At 37.9% G+C, this 18,168-nt stretch overlaps 1 protein-coding gene and 1 non-coding gene across 4 annotated transcripts in view; both read right to left on the reverse strand.

Moving 5' to 3' along the window:
- Positions 1 to 18,168, reverse strand: part of MIB1 (MIB E3 ubiquitin protein ligase 1) — a 133,589-nt gene that overhangs the window by 53,004 nt on the left and 62,417 nt on the right. For all 3 annotated transcript variants that reach the window (XM_050767618.1, XM_050767617.1, XM_050767620.1), the window contains 2 exons: positions 16,024 to 16,131; positions 3,568 to 3,765 (listed from right to left, as the gene is read on the reverse strand). In XM_050767618.1, the coding sequence (XP_050623575.1) occupies positions 3,568 to 3,765; positions 16,024 to 16,131 (306 nt within the window). The remainder of the gene's footprint in view (positions 1 to 3,567; positions 3,766 to 16,023; positions 16,132 to 18,168) is intronic.
- On the reverse strand, positions 1,218 to 1,422 carry LOC126941574 (small nucleolar RNA SNORA73 family). The gene has a single exon (XR_007721361.1). It is a non-coding gene; the product is annotated as a small nucleolar RNA SNORA73 family (small nucleolar RNA).

Consider the following 18,168-nt stretch of genomic DNA (forward strand, 5'->3'; position numbering starts at 1 on the left):
CAAGAAACACTGGCCACATTATAGTAAGGAAAATCATACTCAAATCTAGTTGGAAAACACAATAAGCATGTTGGAGGTTTTTTTTGTTTTGTTTTTTGAGATCAAGTTTCGCTCTTTCACTCAGGCTGGAGTACAGTGGCGTGATCTCAGCTCACTGCAACCTCCACCTTCTGGTTTCAAGTGATTCTCCTGCCTCAGCCTCCCGAGTAACTGGGATTACAGGCACCCACCACCACGACCGGCTAATTTTTGTATTTTTAGTAGAGACGGGGTTTCACCATGTTGGTCAGGCTGGTCTCAGTACTCCTGACCTTGTGATCTGCCCACCTCAGCCTCCAACATTGCTGGGATTACAGACATGAGCCACTTTGCCTGGCAAAGTTTTTTTTTTTTTTAGAGACGGGGATCTCAGTATGTTGCCCATGCTGGTCTTGAACCCCCATGCTCAAGCGATCCTCCCACATGAATCTCTCAAAGTGTTGGGATTACAGGCATGAGCCACTGTTCCCAGCACATGCTGAAGCTTTACCAAGAAAAAAGAAAAGAAAAGAAGTAGCCTCAAATATAACTAATGACAAAAGCTAACGAAGTGAAAAAGCTGCCCCCCAAATTAAGTAAGTTTAAAATGGCCTTAACTGTCATACCCTGAAATTCCACACCAAACCTACACCATAACAATGAATTGAAAGTCGGTGGTTTTTGACCTTGGCTGCTCATTAGTACCTGCAGGGATTGAGATCTTTTAAAATCTGTTGTACAGAGGGGAAAAAAAAAAAAGAGAGAGAGAAAAAAAAATCTGATGTCCAGGCTGTTCACCATGCAAAATCTCTAGAGGTGACAGTGAGGCATTAGTAATTTTTCGAAGCTTCACAGATGAACATATTTTGCAGTCACAGTTGAGAATCATTAATCTAAGCATTTTCAAAGGGCAGGAAAGTGGCTAGTTAGCCAAAGGTAAAACAATTGTAAATGAAAATTTAGCAATCTCAGTCTACCATTTTTTCAAGCTGACTACTTTTTACATTAATCAGTTGACTTAGCAGTTAAGTTTTTATTCATTAGCAGTCATGTACATACATGAATAATTTAGATTTCATTCATTTCATAGTTTCACAGATGCTATTCTCAGTAATACATAATCTAGCCTACAGCATATACTACAGTTGCCAAATCCAGCTTGCCACTTGTTTTTTCTTTGTTTAATTCTTTTTTACTAGACATATTTCCTGCATGGTTTGTCTCCCCAGTCATTGTCCACAGGATTCTCAGAAGTTACAGGAATATGAAAGTGCAAACACCAGACCCAGCTTCATTTCCAACACTGTGGAAAGGGACTGTACATCATGGGGCAGAGCCCTATGCTTCCCTAAGCCATGCGGACGGAGCCTAGAAAAAATGATCTCCCAGGATATTACACGTTGGAGCCACCTGTTTTTGTAAATTAAGTTGTATTGGAACACGGCCACGCCCATTTATTTATGTATTATCTATGGCTGCTTTCACTCTGCAATGAGAGTTAGATAGTTGTGGCAGACGCCAAATGAAAGCCTAAACTATTATCTGTGCCCATTACAGAAAAGGTTTGCTAATCCCAGGAATATATTCGTCCACCTACATAAAGAATTCCTGGCCAGGCACGGTGGCTCATGCCTGTAATCCCAGCACTTTGGGAGGCCAAGGCAGGCAGAGCACGAGGTCAGCAGATCCAGACCATCCTAGTTACTATGGTGAAACCCCGTCTCTACTAAAAAGTACAAAAAACTAGCCGGGCGTGGTGGTGGGCGCCTGTAGTCCCAGCTACTCAGGAGGCTGAGGCAGGAGAATGGTGTGAACCCAGGAGGCGGAACTTGTAGTGAGCCGAGATCACGCCATGGCACTCCAGCCTGGGCGACAGCGAGACTCCCTCTCAAAAAAAAAAAAAAAAAATGAATTCCTGCCAGGCAAGATGGCTCACACTTGTAATCCCAGGACTTTGGGAGGTGGGAGCAGGAAGACTGCTTGAGCCCAGAAGTTTGAGACCAGCCTAGGCATTTCTACAAAAAAAATTATCCAGGCATGGCAACTCACACCTGTAGTCCCAGCTACTCAGGAGGCTGAGGTGGGCCCTGAAGGTCGAGACTGCAATGAGCCATGATCATGCCACTGAATTCCAGCCAAGAACCTGTCTTAAAAAAAAAAAAAAAAAAAAAAAAATTCCTAACCCAAGTTCAATCCAACCATCTACCTTCTACTCCTGTATCTCGTGGCACTAAAAGTCTGTAGTGTTCAACCTGAAATGGGCTTCTATCATGACTGGAACACCCTTCTCCAGGTCCCCAAGTCCTTATCACTCTTCTCAATTACTCTTTCTCTACCCGCCACCTCACACTCACACTCTCAACAGATGAACTTGTCTCCCGTTTCAGATAAAAAACGTTAGCAGGTATAAATCACCTCTCCTTACAGATTAACACTCCCCAATTCTCCCTCATCCTCCAATCCTGCCTCCCACTTACAAGGACATAGCCTAGATCCCAACAGTTCCAAAACAGTTGTACTTCAAAAACCTTAGTTTCTAATAATTATCTAGCTGAACAAAATCTATTCTTTCAGTTCTTCTCAAGCCCTCATTCCCACTACTACTTTATTTCTTCTCTGAGATCCATCCAATCCAGCAACCAATTCCTGGATGCTGTAAACTAAATTATCTAAACTATAAGCAGCTTACAATTCTAACCACTGCCCTACCTTTTAAAAAATCATTATTGAGTTTCCAATGGAAACAAATTATGCTTTACATATTCAAACAATGTTTCAGGGAACATTTGTATTTAAAAATAATATGTTATTTCAAGCCTATTTGGTTGAGGTACCTAAAAATTGGCAAATTAGGGTCTGGTCCTATTTTACTTTGCTACAAAATTACTAAGTATAGAACTTTTAATTAAACAGGCACACAAAAGACAAGTTGCTTAGTAACCAAACTAAGTAGATAATGGACACAGACTACATTTTCCATATATTTGTGGTTTAATTTATCTGGTTATAGAACTGTAGCTGAGGATAATCATTTCTTAGGCAACCATTGCTTCAAAAATTAGATCCTACTGTAAATCAACTCTAAAATCCCATACATTTTCCAAAACAGAAAATGTCTGAAGATTACAATAATGACTATTCAAAGTCCCTAAGCTACAATAAAAAATACAATTCAAATAATTTAAATAGTTATGAAGTAACTATTATGAAATATAGCCTATTACACTTCTTTAAGCTGTTGAGGCTCACTGTCATGATCAATAAAGTTGAATTCATTCATAAGCTGACATTTTTACAAAGAAGTCCCCATTCTCCCTGCCCAATCTAAACCCAGTTTATTGGCATTTTCCTTAAAAAAACAAACAAACAAAAAACTTTTTAAAAAAGAAATAGCTACCAATTTTGCAACATCTTATGCCTTTGGTATCATTTACTATGACCATGGCCATATGAGAACGATAACAAAGGAATGCTTACCATAGAACTTAATGTTTCCCTTTAATAGGATCCGAGCAATACCTGCAGGATGTATTTCTTTAAAGGTTTTACCTGGAGACTGGGATGACAGCCAAAGTCCAATAAAGTCTTCACAACTTGAAGATGACCTTTATTGACAGCAATATGAAGTGGTGTCTGTCGGCGCTTGTTTCGAGCATTCAAATCAGCACTACCTCGATGTAGTACTTCTATAACAGCACCTTCATCTCCAAAAGCTGCATGGTGAACTGCTCTATCACCATCTTTATCCTAATCATTAGCATTGAAATCTGAATTAGTGAATATTTTAGAAAGAAAAAAAAAAAAAACTTGAAGCTGTAATAATACACCAAGAAGCAGATTAATTTGAGAAAAGGAAACATAAGTTGGAGCCAACAAAATAACTAGAACTTGACCAGGTGAGGTGGCTCATGCCTATAATCCCAGCACTTTGGGAGGACAAGGCAGAAGGATCACTTGAGGTCAAGTAAATTGTAAATTTGAGTAAGATTTCCAACAATACCAATCTGGGCAACATAGCAAGATTCTGTTTTGTAGAGACAGCCAGGCATGGTGGCACCCACCTGTAGTCCTAGCTACTTGGGAGGCTGACACAGAAGGATTGCTTGAGCCAAGGAGTTTCAAGTTATAGTGAGCTATGATCGCACCACTGCACTCCGACTGGGGTAACAGAGTAAGACCCTGTCTCTATAAAAAAAATTTTTTAAACCTAGAAACTGACTTGAACAGTGATTAACTCCCAAAGATAAATGATAAACTTAGATCATTTTTTTTATATATATATATATCAGACCAACAGTTATAGTATCACTCTTTCAGCACTCCTCATTTATCAGCCATGACAGTAAGCCAACTTTTTTTGCCATTTAAAACTTTTTACAAAGACAGTTTTGTTGTTGTTGTTGTTGTTGTTGTTGTTGTTTTAAAGAATCAGGGTCCTAGGCTGGGCACGGTGGCTCACACCTGTAATCCCAGCACTTTGGGAGGCCAAGGCAGGCGGATCACCTGAAGTCAGGAGTTCAAGACCAGCCTGGCCAACATGGAGAAACCCCGTCTCTACTAAAAATACAAAAATTAGCCAGACATGGTGGCACATGCCTGTAATCCCTGCTACCTGGGAGGCTGAGGCAGGAGAACTGCTTGAATCCGGGAGGTGGGGGTTGCAGTGAGCCAAGATCGAGCCACTGCACTCCAGCCTGAGCGACAGAGCAAGACTCCCTCTCAAAAAAAAAAAAAAAGAATCAGGGTCCTGTTCTGTCACCCAGGTTGGAATGCAGTGGCACAGTCATAGCTCACTGCAGCCTTGAACTCCTGGACTTAATAAATTCTCCAACTTCAGCCTCACGAAGTGCTGGGATCACAGGTGTGAGCTACTGTGCATGTCCTACAAAGACTTTTTAATGACATAAAAAGTAAACTAAGATGAGTTGTGTGATTAAAAAAAAAAAAGAATGCCAAACAATGTGATCTCAACTGGCTTTAATGGGGAGCAATTTACCAACACATTAAAACTGGTTAAGTGATGAGCATACACTTTTCTGTATATTCGAGAACAGAAAAAAAAAAATTAAATACACCATTAAAAGATAAAAACAAAGCATAAACTCCCAAAATTCCATATATCAAAAATTTCAAAACTATTTCAGAAGAATCAAATCAATTTGCCTCACCTCCTGTAACAGGCATATTTCTGAAGAAATGAGAAAGCAGGAAAGACCTAATTGCTTAAATTTTTTTTTAAAACTGAAAGAAAGTACTTTGGAAAGGGGGGAAACTGCCTGCACTATGCCATGAAGGTAGCATACATAGTTCATACCAAAAAGTACAAAAAGAAGTCTCACTGCCTTGCCAGAAGCAGATGGAAAAGGGTGTTAGGTATAAGGGTATTGCATTTATTCCAGTACTGCACTGCAAATTTTGACACCCACCAAGACCATCTGTCTGTCCCTGATACTGGTACTCTAAGACTTCCTCCATCCAGAGCAGTGGTTTCTGATTCCCAATACCACTGTGCCACCCCTGGTGGACTCCCTAGTTTTGCAAGGGGTTTGACAATCCATATGGCACCCAGGATTTTCTGAACTACTTTCAAAGATAACACAGATAAACACTGTTATGATTAAATGCACTTAAATAGTTCATTCAAAACAGTTACAGAACTCAAAGTAGATTTTGGTCTTTGCATATCTTCTCAAACAGGTATTAAAGGTAAAAGCACTCATGTAGGAATCCACGACAGTTTGACAACCACTTTGAAACGGTAGGGAACTACAACTCAGGGATATTTCTACCTTACTGACATTTCCAGCTGAATCAGTTTTTGTTACCTGTCAATTTTGAGAAAGGAACTGGCAAACAACCACATGCAAGATTTAAGATTCAACTCTTGTGCCTTTTCCCTGGCGGTCTTGTGGTTAGGATTTGGCACCTCTCTCAACTCTTGTGTCTCCGAGTAGCATTATATTTAAACATCCCAGAAAAACAAGTGTTTTAAAAAACAAAACAAAAATAAGATATATATGCATGTATATATAAATTAATCTCTCTAGTAACACATATAGTTCAGAATCCTAGAGTTAAGATCTTCCCAACTTCCAGTCTTTTTTTTTTTCTGTTACAGTTTTTAACCCTATTTTGTGATTTACCTTCCATTAAAAAAGGGAACATCAGGCCACTAACACTGTATGGTTGTTAGAAAATCACTACTGAGGCCGGGCACAGTGGCTCAAGCCTGTAATCCCAGCACTTTGGGAGGCCGAGACGGGTGGATCACGAGGTCAGGAGATCGAGACCATCCTGGTTAACACGGTGAAACCCTGTCTCTACTAAAAAATACATTTAAAAAAAAAAAAAAACTAGCCGGGAACGGTGGTGGGCGCCTGTAGTCCCAGCTGCGCGGGAGGCTGAGGCAGGAGAATGGTGTAAACCCGGGAGGCAGAGCTTGCAGTGAGCTGAGATCCGGCCACTGCACTCCAGCCTGGGCGACAGAGCAAGACTCCGTCTCGGAAAAAAAAAAAAAAAAAAAAAAAAAAAATCACTACTGAAACACTTAATGCAGGTTGTCAATAATTCACATAAAAATAAACACCAAAGAATTATAAAACCCTGATATGTTTGTCACAATGAAATAAATAAGAACAATTTTTAAATTATGGAAAATACACATGCATACTAGAAAATTACAATTAAATATAATTAAATTTACTTCCAGGTTTCTCTTCTAAATTAGAAAACTACAGTTATAATAAAACCTGAACTTGTAAGTTTTGTTGCTTTCTTCTGAATCCATCTTAAATACTCCAAATAAACCTAAAACACAGCTCATGTGCCTGTCCCTGTTACTAGTACCAAAAGAGAATTTTAAGGAACAAGGTTACAGCTAACCTCTATAAGATTATCTCAAAGAATTTCATAAAGAGGCCTCAAATTAAATCTAAAACTGATTGTGTTTCTTTCTATCCTCCTGCCCTATTCTCTACCCATTTTCCAAAATCTGCTCTTGTTTAATACTGCCTATCTTAGCCGATAGAACTACAGATCATATGGTCAACAAAATCAGTATCTGTAAGTCACAGTCAACTGCTTCCTCTCTGTGAGCCTCTATGTTCAATCATCAAACTCTACAGCTTTTTCTCCTCAATTTATGCTCAAATCTATTCTCTTTTCTCCAACTCTACCACAAACTAATTCAGGCCTTCATTCTGACTCACCCGGATGATTCCCACAACTCAACCTCCCTTCACTTTCTTATCCCAATCTATTCTTCACACCAAAGTCATAATTCTCTCTGTAAAACACAAATTTTATGTTTAAACCTCTTCAATGTCTCTCTACTATGTACAAAACAAATCTCTTTTGAGACCTACCTCTGTGAACCATTCCAGCCTCGCCTGCTGCCACAGTCCCCTCAGATCTCAGGCTCCAACTTGTCAACTTATGGGATCCTATGTATTTTCATATGCTACTCCCTAGACTTGGAATGCTCTTTGTCGTCACCCTCTTGGACTGGAAACTAGATATCTTATAAAACTCAGTTCAGGCATCACTTCTCCTGTGAAATTTCCCGATTCTCACAAAATTTATTATACCATTTCTCACACTATAGTGTAATTATTTGTTTGAAGTCTTTTTTAGCTGGCTGTGGGCTTCTTGGGGGCTATGACTGTGTCTTAGTCATCTTTATTTCCAGGAGCTAGCACAGTGCCTATTAACTAGTAAGAATAAAAATGGGTGTTGAATATAATCCTTAAATAACCATCATGTTTTTTTAATATTTTTATTGTAGCAAAATATACATAAAACTTACCATCTTCACCATTTTTAAATGTACAATTCAGTGATACTAAGTACATTCATATCATTGTGCAACTATCACCACCATCCATCTCTAGAACTTTTTTCATCTTGCAAAAGTGAAACTCTATACCCATTAAAAACTGAGAAAACTGAAACTCTACATCCTATTCCTCCTACCCCCTCACCTCTGGAAACCACCATACATTCTACTTTCTGTTCCCATGATTTTGACTACTATCTATACTTAGTGGAACCATACAGTATTTGTCTTTTTGTAACTGGCTCACTTCACTTAGAATAATGGCCTCAAGGATCTTATGTGTCAGAATTTCCTTTCTTTTTAAGTTTAATGATATACCATTATAAGCACATACCACATTTTGCTCATCTACTCTTCTGTCAATGGATACTTTTGGGCTGCTTTCATACTTTAGCTATTACGAATAATGCTGCTAAGAACACAGGTGAACAAATACCTCCTCAAGACTTCCTTTCCAATCTTTGGGATATATACTCAAAAGCAGAACTGTTGGATCATATTGTAATTCAATTTTTAATCTTTTGTGCAACTGTCATATTCTTTTCAGCAGTGGCTATGCCATTTTATATTCCTACGAACAGTGCAAAGAGTTCTAATTCCTCCACATCCTCACTGACAGGTTTTTTCTGGTTGTTTTGATAACAGCCATTCTAATGGCTGTAAGGCAGTATCTCACTGTGGTTTTGGTTTGCATTCCCCTAATAATTAGTGATGTTAAACATCTTTTCATGTGTTTATTGATTCATATATATTCTTTGCAGAAATGTCTATTCAACTCATTCAAGTCAAATGGAGTTTTTCAGGTTTTCTTGATGTAGAGTTTTAAGAGTCTATATATATTTTGGATTTTAATCTCTTATCAGACACATGATTTGAAAATATTTTCTCCCATTTCATAGGCTGCCTTTCTCCCTGTTGACAGATGTCTTTTGATACACATAAAGTTTTTAATTTTCATGAAGTCTAATTTGCCTATTTTTCTTTTGTTAACTGTACTTTTGGTGTCATATTCAAGAAATCACTGCCAGATACAATGCTGTGAGGTTTCTGCCCTCTTTTCCTTCAAAAAGGTTTATAGTTTTATATCGCACATTTAGATTTTCAGGCATTTTGAATCAAATTTCTGAATACAGTGTTAGGTAAAGTTCCTACTTTATTCTTTTACATGTGAATATCTAGTTGCCCAAGCACCATTTGTTTAAAAGATTGCTCTTTTTCCATTAAATTGTCTTGGACCCCAAAAATCAATTGACCTTAAATGCAAAGGTTTATTTCTGAATTCCCGATTCTCTTCTATTGGTCTTTATGTCCACCCTTATGTTAGTAATACACTGTCTTGATTACTGTTGCCTTGTGGTGAGTCTTGAAAGTAGGAAGTGTGAGTCCTCCAACTTCTGTTCTTTCTCAAGATTGCTTTGGCTGTATGGGGCTGTCTTGAGATTCCTTATGAGTTTCTGGATAGATTTTTCTATTTCTGCAAGAAACATCTTTAGGATTTTGACAGAACTTCATTGAGTATGTACTGACCTCTTAACAATATTAAATTTTCTAATCCATGAACATGGGAGGTAGTTCCAATTGTCTTCTTTAATTTCTTTCAGCAATATTTTGTAGTTTTCAGTGTGTAAGTCTTACCTCCTTGGTAAAGTTCATGCCTAAGTATTTTATTCTTTTTGATGCTATTGTAAATGGAGTTGTTTTCTCAATTTCCTGAAAGATTCATTGTTAACAGATTGTTCAATTAACAGACTGTTCACTGTTAATGTATAGATATACAACTGATTTCTGTGTTTTAACTTTGTATTCTGCTAAACTGCTAAATTTGTTCTAAAAGTTTTTTTTGTCGTTGTTGAAATCTTTAGGTTTCCACATATAAGATCACTGCAAACAGAGATAATTTTTATTTCCTTTCCAATTCGAATGTCTTTTCTTTTTCTTGCCTAATTGCTCTGGTCAGCACTTCCAGTATTGTTAAATAGAAGTGGTAAAGGCAGGTATCCTTGCCCTATTCTAAGAAGAAAAGTTTTCAGTCTTTCACCATCTAATACGATGTTCATTAGGGGTTTTTCATATGTGGCTTTTATTACAATGAGGTCATTCCCTACTATTCCAAGTTTACTGAGTGTTTTTATCATGAAAGGGTGTTAAATTATGTCAAATGCTTTTTCTGGTCAATTGGAATGATTATGCAGTTTTTCCCCTTTATTATGTTAATATGGTGTATTACATTGATCAATTTTCCTATGTTGAACCATGTTTAACATTCCAGGAACAAATCCCATTTGATCATGGTGTATAATCCCTTTCTCATGTTGCTGAATGTAGCTCACTAATATTTGGTTAAGGATTTTTGTATCAATGTTAATATGGTATATTGGTCTGTAGTTTTCTTGTAGTGTCTTTTTTCTGGCTTTATACTGGTTTTGCTGGCTTTTTAGAATGAGTCAGGAAGTCTTCGCTCCTCTCTAATTTGTTGGAAAAGTTTGAGAAAGAATGATACTAGTTCTTTTTTAAATATTTGGCAGAAATCCCCACTGAGACCATAAGGTCCAAGGCTTTTCCTTGTTAGGAAAATTTCAACTATTGATTCAATCTCCTTACCAGTTATAGGTTTATTCAGGTTTCCTATATCTTCATGATTCTGTCTTAACAGGTTTTGTGTTCTAGAAATTCATCCATTTCATCTAGGTTATCCAATTTGTTGGCATATTGTTCATAGTACTCTCTTATAATCCTTTTTATTTCTGTAGAATTAGTAGTAATGTACCCACTTTCATTTCTGATTTTGGTAATTTGAGTCTTCTTTTTTCTTAGTCCATCTAGCCAAAAAATTTGGGTTATCTGACAAAGTCTAGTATTGTTCCCTAATACTAATCTTCTCCATTTGAAGCAGTTTTTTTTTTTTAATTAAATGATGAAACTACCCCAAACTACCCCAAATGTCCTTATAACTTAAGCAGATGTACTGTGTTTGGAAACTCATAATAAAGACATATTTTTAAAAACTCATCTCCCATCCAAATCTCCATACCTTTACTATTATACTTCATCAGTGGGGGAAAAAAATATAGAGTCCACGGCAGATCCAAAATTAGCTCACCTATATCAACATACCTAAGATAGCATAGTCCTTGATGCCTTTACCTATACATTAAGGAAGAAACAGAATGTAATCCTACTGAATTCAGTAGGTCAATATATGGAGACAATCAACTTTCCAAAACAGCTCTTTGAGGTTTCCCTAAGAAAAAGAAATAGGAAACAAAATACAATCTTATCACATGTTCCAAAGGTATGCTATGTACCAAATAATTGTTTGATAATAGCTTAAATCAACCAAAAATTCCTCAATAGTCATCTATGCTACGGGTCAGCAACTTTTCTGTGAAGGGCCAGAAAGTAAATATTTTACTTTTTACAGGCCATATAGTCTCTTATTGAAACTACACAGCTACTTTACTGTCACACTAAAGGAGCCACAGACAGTAAATAAATGAATGGCTGTGCTGTGTTTCAACAATACTTTATGGAGGGCTGGATTTGGCCTGTGAGCTGTAGTCTGCAGACCATGATCTATACCTCTCTTGAGCCTACTTCCTAATACAGATGGAAAAAATGAAAGGTTACCAAATGAGATAACTGGAGAACAAAATATATTATTTCCTTCATTCTTCTGCTAACTCCAAAACTTTTAATAAAATTAGATTTAAAAAAATCAATTATTACCATTTTTAGGTGTAACAAAGATTTTTAACATTTTTAGGTGTGATAAAGGTGAGAAACTTTTTAAAAGAGCCCTTACGTTTTAGAATACATATTAAATATCTACTGATGAAATAATATGGTATCTGTCTAGATATCCTTCAAAATAATTCAGTAGAGGGAATGGGAGGAAAGGTGTATAGATAAAACTGGCCATGAGTATTAATTCATGTGAGGCGATGGGTACATAAGATTTATTATACTATTATCTCTACCTTTGTATATGTTTAATGTTTCCAACGATAAAAAAGTTCATAAAAAACAAATCACTTTATAAACAATATGGCAAATTATGTATGACAAATCTAAGTGCATCTGCAAAATTAACTCTCTTCTCCACTTTAGCACTACTGACATTTAAAGCCAGATCATTGTTGTGAGAGCTGTCCTGAGCACTGTAGGACATTCAGTAGCATCCTTAGCTTCTTTTTTTTTTTTTTTTTTTTTTTTTTTTGAGACGGAGTCTCGCTCTGCCGCCCAGGCTGGAGTGCAGTGGCCAGATCTCGGCTCACTGCAAGCTCCACCTCCCGGGTTCACGCCATTCTCCTGCCTCAGCCTCCCGAGTAGCTGGGACTACAGGCGCCCGCCACCTCGCCTGGCTAGTTTTTTGTATTTTTTAGTAGAGACGGGGTTTCACCGTGTCAGCCAGGATGGTCTCGATCTCCTGACCTCATGATCCGCCCGTCTCAGCCTCCCAAAGTGCTGGGATTACAGGCTTGAGCCACCGCGCCCGGCGCATCCTTAGCTTCTATCCTCTAGATGTCAGCTGTACCTCCTCCACCCACCCACTTGTAAGAATTGAAAATGCCACTAGACATTTCCAAATGTCCCTTGTGGAACCTAAATGCCCCCAGCTAAGAACCAATGTATTAAACAAACTATACAGTTGTTTAACAGGCAGTGTTAATTCTTATATCCTAGAAAAATGAAACTTTGATAAACTTTTTTTTAGTATTGGGCTGAAGTCTTGATTGAGACAGGGTCTCACTCCTGCCACCCAGGCTGGAGTGCAGTGGTGCGGTTTCAGCTCACCACAGCCTGGGCTTCCTGGGCTCAACCGATTCTCCCATCTCAGCCTTCCAAGTAGAAGAGACTATAGCAGTGCGCCAGCACAGGTGGCTAATTTTTTATATTTTTAATAGAGACAGGGTTTTGCCATGTTGCCCAGGCTGGTCTTGAACTCCTGAAATCAAGTAATTCACCCACCTCAGCCTCTCAAAGTGCTTGGATTACAGACGTGAACCACTGCACTCGGCCGATATTTATATTTTAACTCAATTTTTCAATATAGTTTTTCCTTTACCAATTGGGAAACTGTGTTATTAATACCCCTTTTCACACTTTTACAAATTGCATTTTCTTATAATGAATTTTAAAATAAAAAATGCACAAAATGGAAATCCAAATGAGGAATACGGTAAAAGTCCCATATATCTGTCTTACTGTTCTAGTTAGCAGTCAGTTTGCAAACTTAAAAATACATTATTTGGCCGGGCGCGGTGGCTCATGCCTGTAATCCCAGCACTTTGGGAGGCCTAGGCGGGTGGATCACTAGGTAAGGAGATGGAGACCACTATCCTGGCTAACATGGTGAAACCCCCTTTCTACCAAAAATACAAAAAATTAGCCGGGAGTGGCGGCATGCGCCTGTTGTCCCAGCTACTCCGGAGGCTGAGGGAAGAGAATGGCGTGAACCCGGGAGGCAGAGCTTGCAGTGAGCTGAGATTGTGCTACTGCACTCCTGCCTGAACGACAGAGCAAGACTCCGTCTCAAACAAACAAACAAACAAACAAACAAAAACCATTATTTATAAATATCTAGACTACCAAGACTCACTTCAACTCCCGTCGTTCCATGTTTATATTATTAACTGTTTGTTTTATATTTGAGTACAGTTAAGAAAAAAAGAGGCTGGGTGCAATGGCTCACATTTGTAATTCCAACACTTTGGGAGGCCAAGGCAGGAGGATCACTTGAGTCTAGGAGTTTGACACCAAACCGGGCAACACAGTGAGACCTTGTCTTTACAAAAAATTTTTAAAAATTAGCCAAGCATGATAGCACACACCTGTAGTCCTAGCTACTTGGTAGGCTGAAGTGGGAGAATTGTTTGAGCCTGGAAAGTCAAGGCTGCAGTGAACCATGATCATGCCACTGCAGTCCAGTCAGGGCAACAGAGGAAGACCCTGTATCAAAAAACAAAAAAACAAAAAAACAAAAAATAAAAAACATCTGGCCGGGTATGGGGCCCATGCCAGTAATCCCAGCATTTGGGAGGCTGAGGTGGGCGAATCACTCAAGGTCAGGAGGAGTTTGAGACTGGCCTGGCTAACATGATGAAACCCCAACTCTACTAAAAACACAAAAATTAGCGCGGCGCAATGGTGCACTCCTGTAATCTCAGCTACTCGGACAGCGGAGGCACAAGAATCGCCTGAATCCGGGAGGCAGAGGTTGCAGTGAGCCAAGGACATGGCACTGCACTCCAGCCTGGGCAACAGAGGGAGACTCTGTCTCAAAAAAAAAAAAAAAAAAAAAAAAGGAAAGAAAATCTACTCTCGAAAAACAATGCCAATTTCATTCCTAATTCCAAAGCTGCAAACCCATTCTGCAAAACCTCTCAAGTGAATAAAAATCTCTAGAAACACAAATATATGAATAATCCCATGCTGCCAGGTTGGTGATTAAATTCTGAATCAGAAAGCATACTTTAAAAAGAAACTTAGGCAAAAAGAAATGTGGTTTTTCAGCTTCTTGCCTTATTAGCTGTAATCAGAAGAACTTTGGTTTTTCAGTAGTTGTTGCTATTGGGGTTTCTGGATTCACTAAATTAAAAATCAGATATTCAGCTCAAGAAATTTCATACCATTCCACCAAATAAAACTAAAATAATAAGAAAGTAAAGTAATTACCTTCTATATACAAAATACTAAAATTAACTTTCATTACCAAAAAAAACCTTGTAACACACACTAGGTTCCTAAATTCACAACCGAGAAAGATGCAACTTAAAAATTACTAGTGCAAAAGTAAAATCAAATTATATAATCTCATTCATAAAGACATCATAGTAATAAAACTATTGTATAGTTCATAGATATCTAATCTGCTAATTTAAAATTCAAGTTCTTAGGCGTGGTGGCTCACACCTGTAATCTCAGCACTTTGGGAGGCTGAGGCAGCCACATTACTTGAGGTCAGGAGCTCGACACCACCCTGGCCAACATGGCAAAACCCTGTCTCTACTAAAAATACAAAAATTACCCAGGTGTGGTAGCAGGTGCCTGTAATCCCAGCTACTGGGGAGGCTGAGGCACGAGAATCACTTGAACCCAGGAGGCAGAAGTTGCAGTGAGCTGAGAATAGGCCACTGCACTCCAGCCTGGGCAACAGCATGAGATTCTGCTTAAAAAATAAATTAATTAATTAATTAATTTCAAGTTATTTCTAGCCAACAGAAAATTCCAACATTACAGATGACCTGTTTAACCTTAAAAACCACAGGCTCTTTAGTAGCTGTCCAACAATTCAAAATACATACATTTATAGAAAAAAGAAAAAGTAACATAAGACTAGAAAAGGCTTCTCTTTTCCAATATGCGTCTTTTTAAATTTTTTAATTAGTAAAATCAGGCTGATCCAATTTAGCCCTCAGCAATTCAAGTCCTCATTAAGCTCTCACAGATGAGAGTGTTTTTTAGACAAAACTGCAATTTTCTGCCTAATTTAAATTTGCTACAATTTGATTTATTCTAAATAATCTTGCACTATACTAAAATAAGTGTGATTCAAATACATTTTTAGTAATGAGTAGCTAAGTAAGACAAAGCAAGCCATCCTTCACACTAGAGATATAGAGAGATCCCCAATCCAGACTCCAATGATATTAAGAAGTGTTTCTCTTTTATAAGAATATATTCTAAATTAAATGAAGCATATATACACACATACGGTGATAAACATGCATTATGAACTCTTCAAATATTCACATTAAGGTCAAGAAACAATAAAACTTTAAAAATGCTAATTCAGTTACGACAAAACAACAACAAAAAATGTTTCCAAGTGTCACAGAGATCAGGAAAGATTCTGACCCAGTGGACTTACATTCCTCGTCCTTCAATTTCCCTACTATGATTCCTGATACTTGGACGAGCCCACCTTTAGCTCCGTAAAACATGATGGTTACACCACAGTAGCATGAAACTCAACTCCTATCTTTACCTAGGAGTATGGCTAAAATATAAAGGATCACAGAAAGACAAGTCTCTGTCAGATTTTTATTTTCAATCAGAAAAGTCTTAGGTGGATATTAAATTTCAAAAATAAAAACAATCCATCTCATGATATACAAGTATTATTTCTAGGAAATAAATGTTTACTTAAAATATTTTTCAAGTTTACTTACCTCAGCTTCGACATCCACATTTTGCTTCAAAAGTAACTTCAAAATGTCAACATGTCCATTCTGACTAGCAGCCTGCATAGCTGTGTGGCCAGCACACTGCCCATTTACCTAAATTTTTTTTAAAAAAGAATGAATGAATGAATGAATAATCAGAAACAGGCAATATATACATACAGTGTAGGTTTAAATCTAGTATACTGTATGATTCCATGAGAATAATTTAGGTTGGTGTTCCATATATCATAGTTCAAATAACTACAGACTTCTTAATTCAGAGAAGGGAAGCAAGCATTGTTTTAAAAAACAAAAGTTCCATTGTCCAAAGAGTTACGAAATAACTGTTAGGCAATCTGCAAAGTTGAAAGAAGGGAAAAAAGAAGGGAGGAAAGAAAGGAAGTAAGTTAAGTTAGTTTTGTATATATACTTCTTTTTAGATTAATCTCTGAGTCCATGGTTCAATGAAAAAACGCACTGAAGTGAAAAGAAAACTTTTAGAAAAGATATTAGCTGCTAAGGATAAATAAATTCAATTCAACAAAAATACCAAACATCAACTTGCAGGCAAACTGCAAGGATAATAAATAAGGATACACAAGGTAGGTATATACAACTATTATAAAGCAGCAATTTCCAACCTTCCCTTCACTCCAGATGTCATGTACATGTATAACTAATCCATGGACATACCCAAGGCCAAGTGCAATTCTTTAATTCTACCCCTTTTACTCCCATCCACAAAACCATTAAAGATGGTTAAAGATGGTAGCCTGGCCACATGTTTATATACTATCTTTCCTGAAACCACACTAAAACGACATTAAAATAATTTTATTTTAGTAAAAATCCATAAAGATAAAGGGAGAACATCAGAAAACAAGAAAAACTAACACTTTTTGTGAAAGAGAGAAAACAGATGGAAAAGCGTTATCTCACTTTAGAGAGAACAGGAAGCCACAGTGTAAAGAGCACAGGAAATCCCAGACAAACTCAAAGCCTACAAACATAAGCACATCATAGGTAACAAGGGGGGCCTCAGGTGTAAGTCTGATGTGCAATGGTCACACTCCAAGCCCACTCCTCAAACTCAAGGACAGAACACTAGCTGCCTGCATCTCATCCCCAGACAGGAAAACTTGAACAACTGTAGAGAATAGATTTCTATAGGATGGTATTTAGAGATCCCCCAAAACTCTACACACCCAATCACCATAATGCAAAGTTAGTCAATTAAGTCCAGGTGAGGAGAGCTATCAATCAGCTTTGTAATGTCCTATTGAGATATGAATGGACAACCAAGGATTGGAGATTTGTCCCCTCTTATAGATGAACGAACAACCAAGGATTACCAGACGTCTGAGGAATGGCTCTGATGTGAAAACAGTAACTCAGAAGAGACAAAAAACTTAAGCAGACACAAGAACTTGTTTTCTTTTTTTTTTTTTTTTTTTTTTTGAGACGGAGTCTCACTCTGTCGCCCAGGCTGGAGTGCAGTGGCCAGATCTCAGCTCACTGCAAGCTCCGCCTCCCGGGTTCCCGCCATTCTCCTGCCTCAGCCTCCCGAGTAGCTGGGACCACAGGCGCCGCCACCTCGCCCGGCTAATTTTTTGTGTTTTTAGTAGAGACGGGGTTTCGCCGTGTTAGCCAGGATGGTCTCGATCTCCTGACCTTGTGATCCGCCCGTCTCGGCCTCCCAAAGTGCTGGGATTACAGGCTTGAGCCACCGCGCCCGGCCAAGAACTTGTTTTCTTATAAAGACCTATCATATACGCTCAGTAAGGAAAAAAAATGATATTGTATCCTCTTTAAACACCAACATGATACTATCAAAAGGAATGTGAAAAGGGCAACCAAGAAAAGCTTGAAATTTAAAACTGATGGAATAAAAATCTTGGAAAAAGGGTGAGAAAATTAAGTTAAGGAACCTCTCAGAAAGGAAGTGGGGGAAGAAAAAAACAGGAGAAAAAAAAGAAAAAGAAAATCTGAGGAATAGTCCAAGAATAACCAATAAAACAACTAAAGAAAATTTGCAGATATGAAAGACATGATTTCCAGTTTTAAAAAGTCAAACACCTAAAGCAATGGATGAAAACAGATCCACATCAATGTGTATCATTGTGCAAGTTCTTAATGCTGACCAAAACAAAA

This window comes from Macaca thibetana, chromosome 18, assembly GCF_024542745.1.
Source record: "Macaca thibetana thibetana isolate TM-01 chromosome 18, ASM2454274v1, whole genome shotgun sequence".
Lineage (NCBI taxonomy): Eukaryota > Metazoa > Chordata > Mammalia > Primates > Cercopithecidae > Macaca > Macaca thibetana.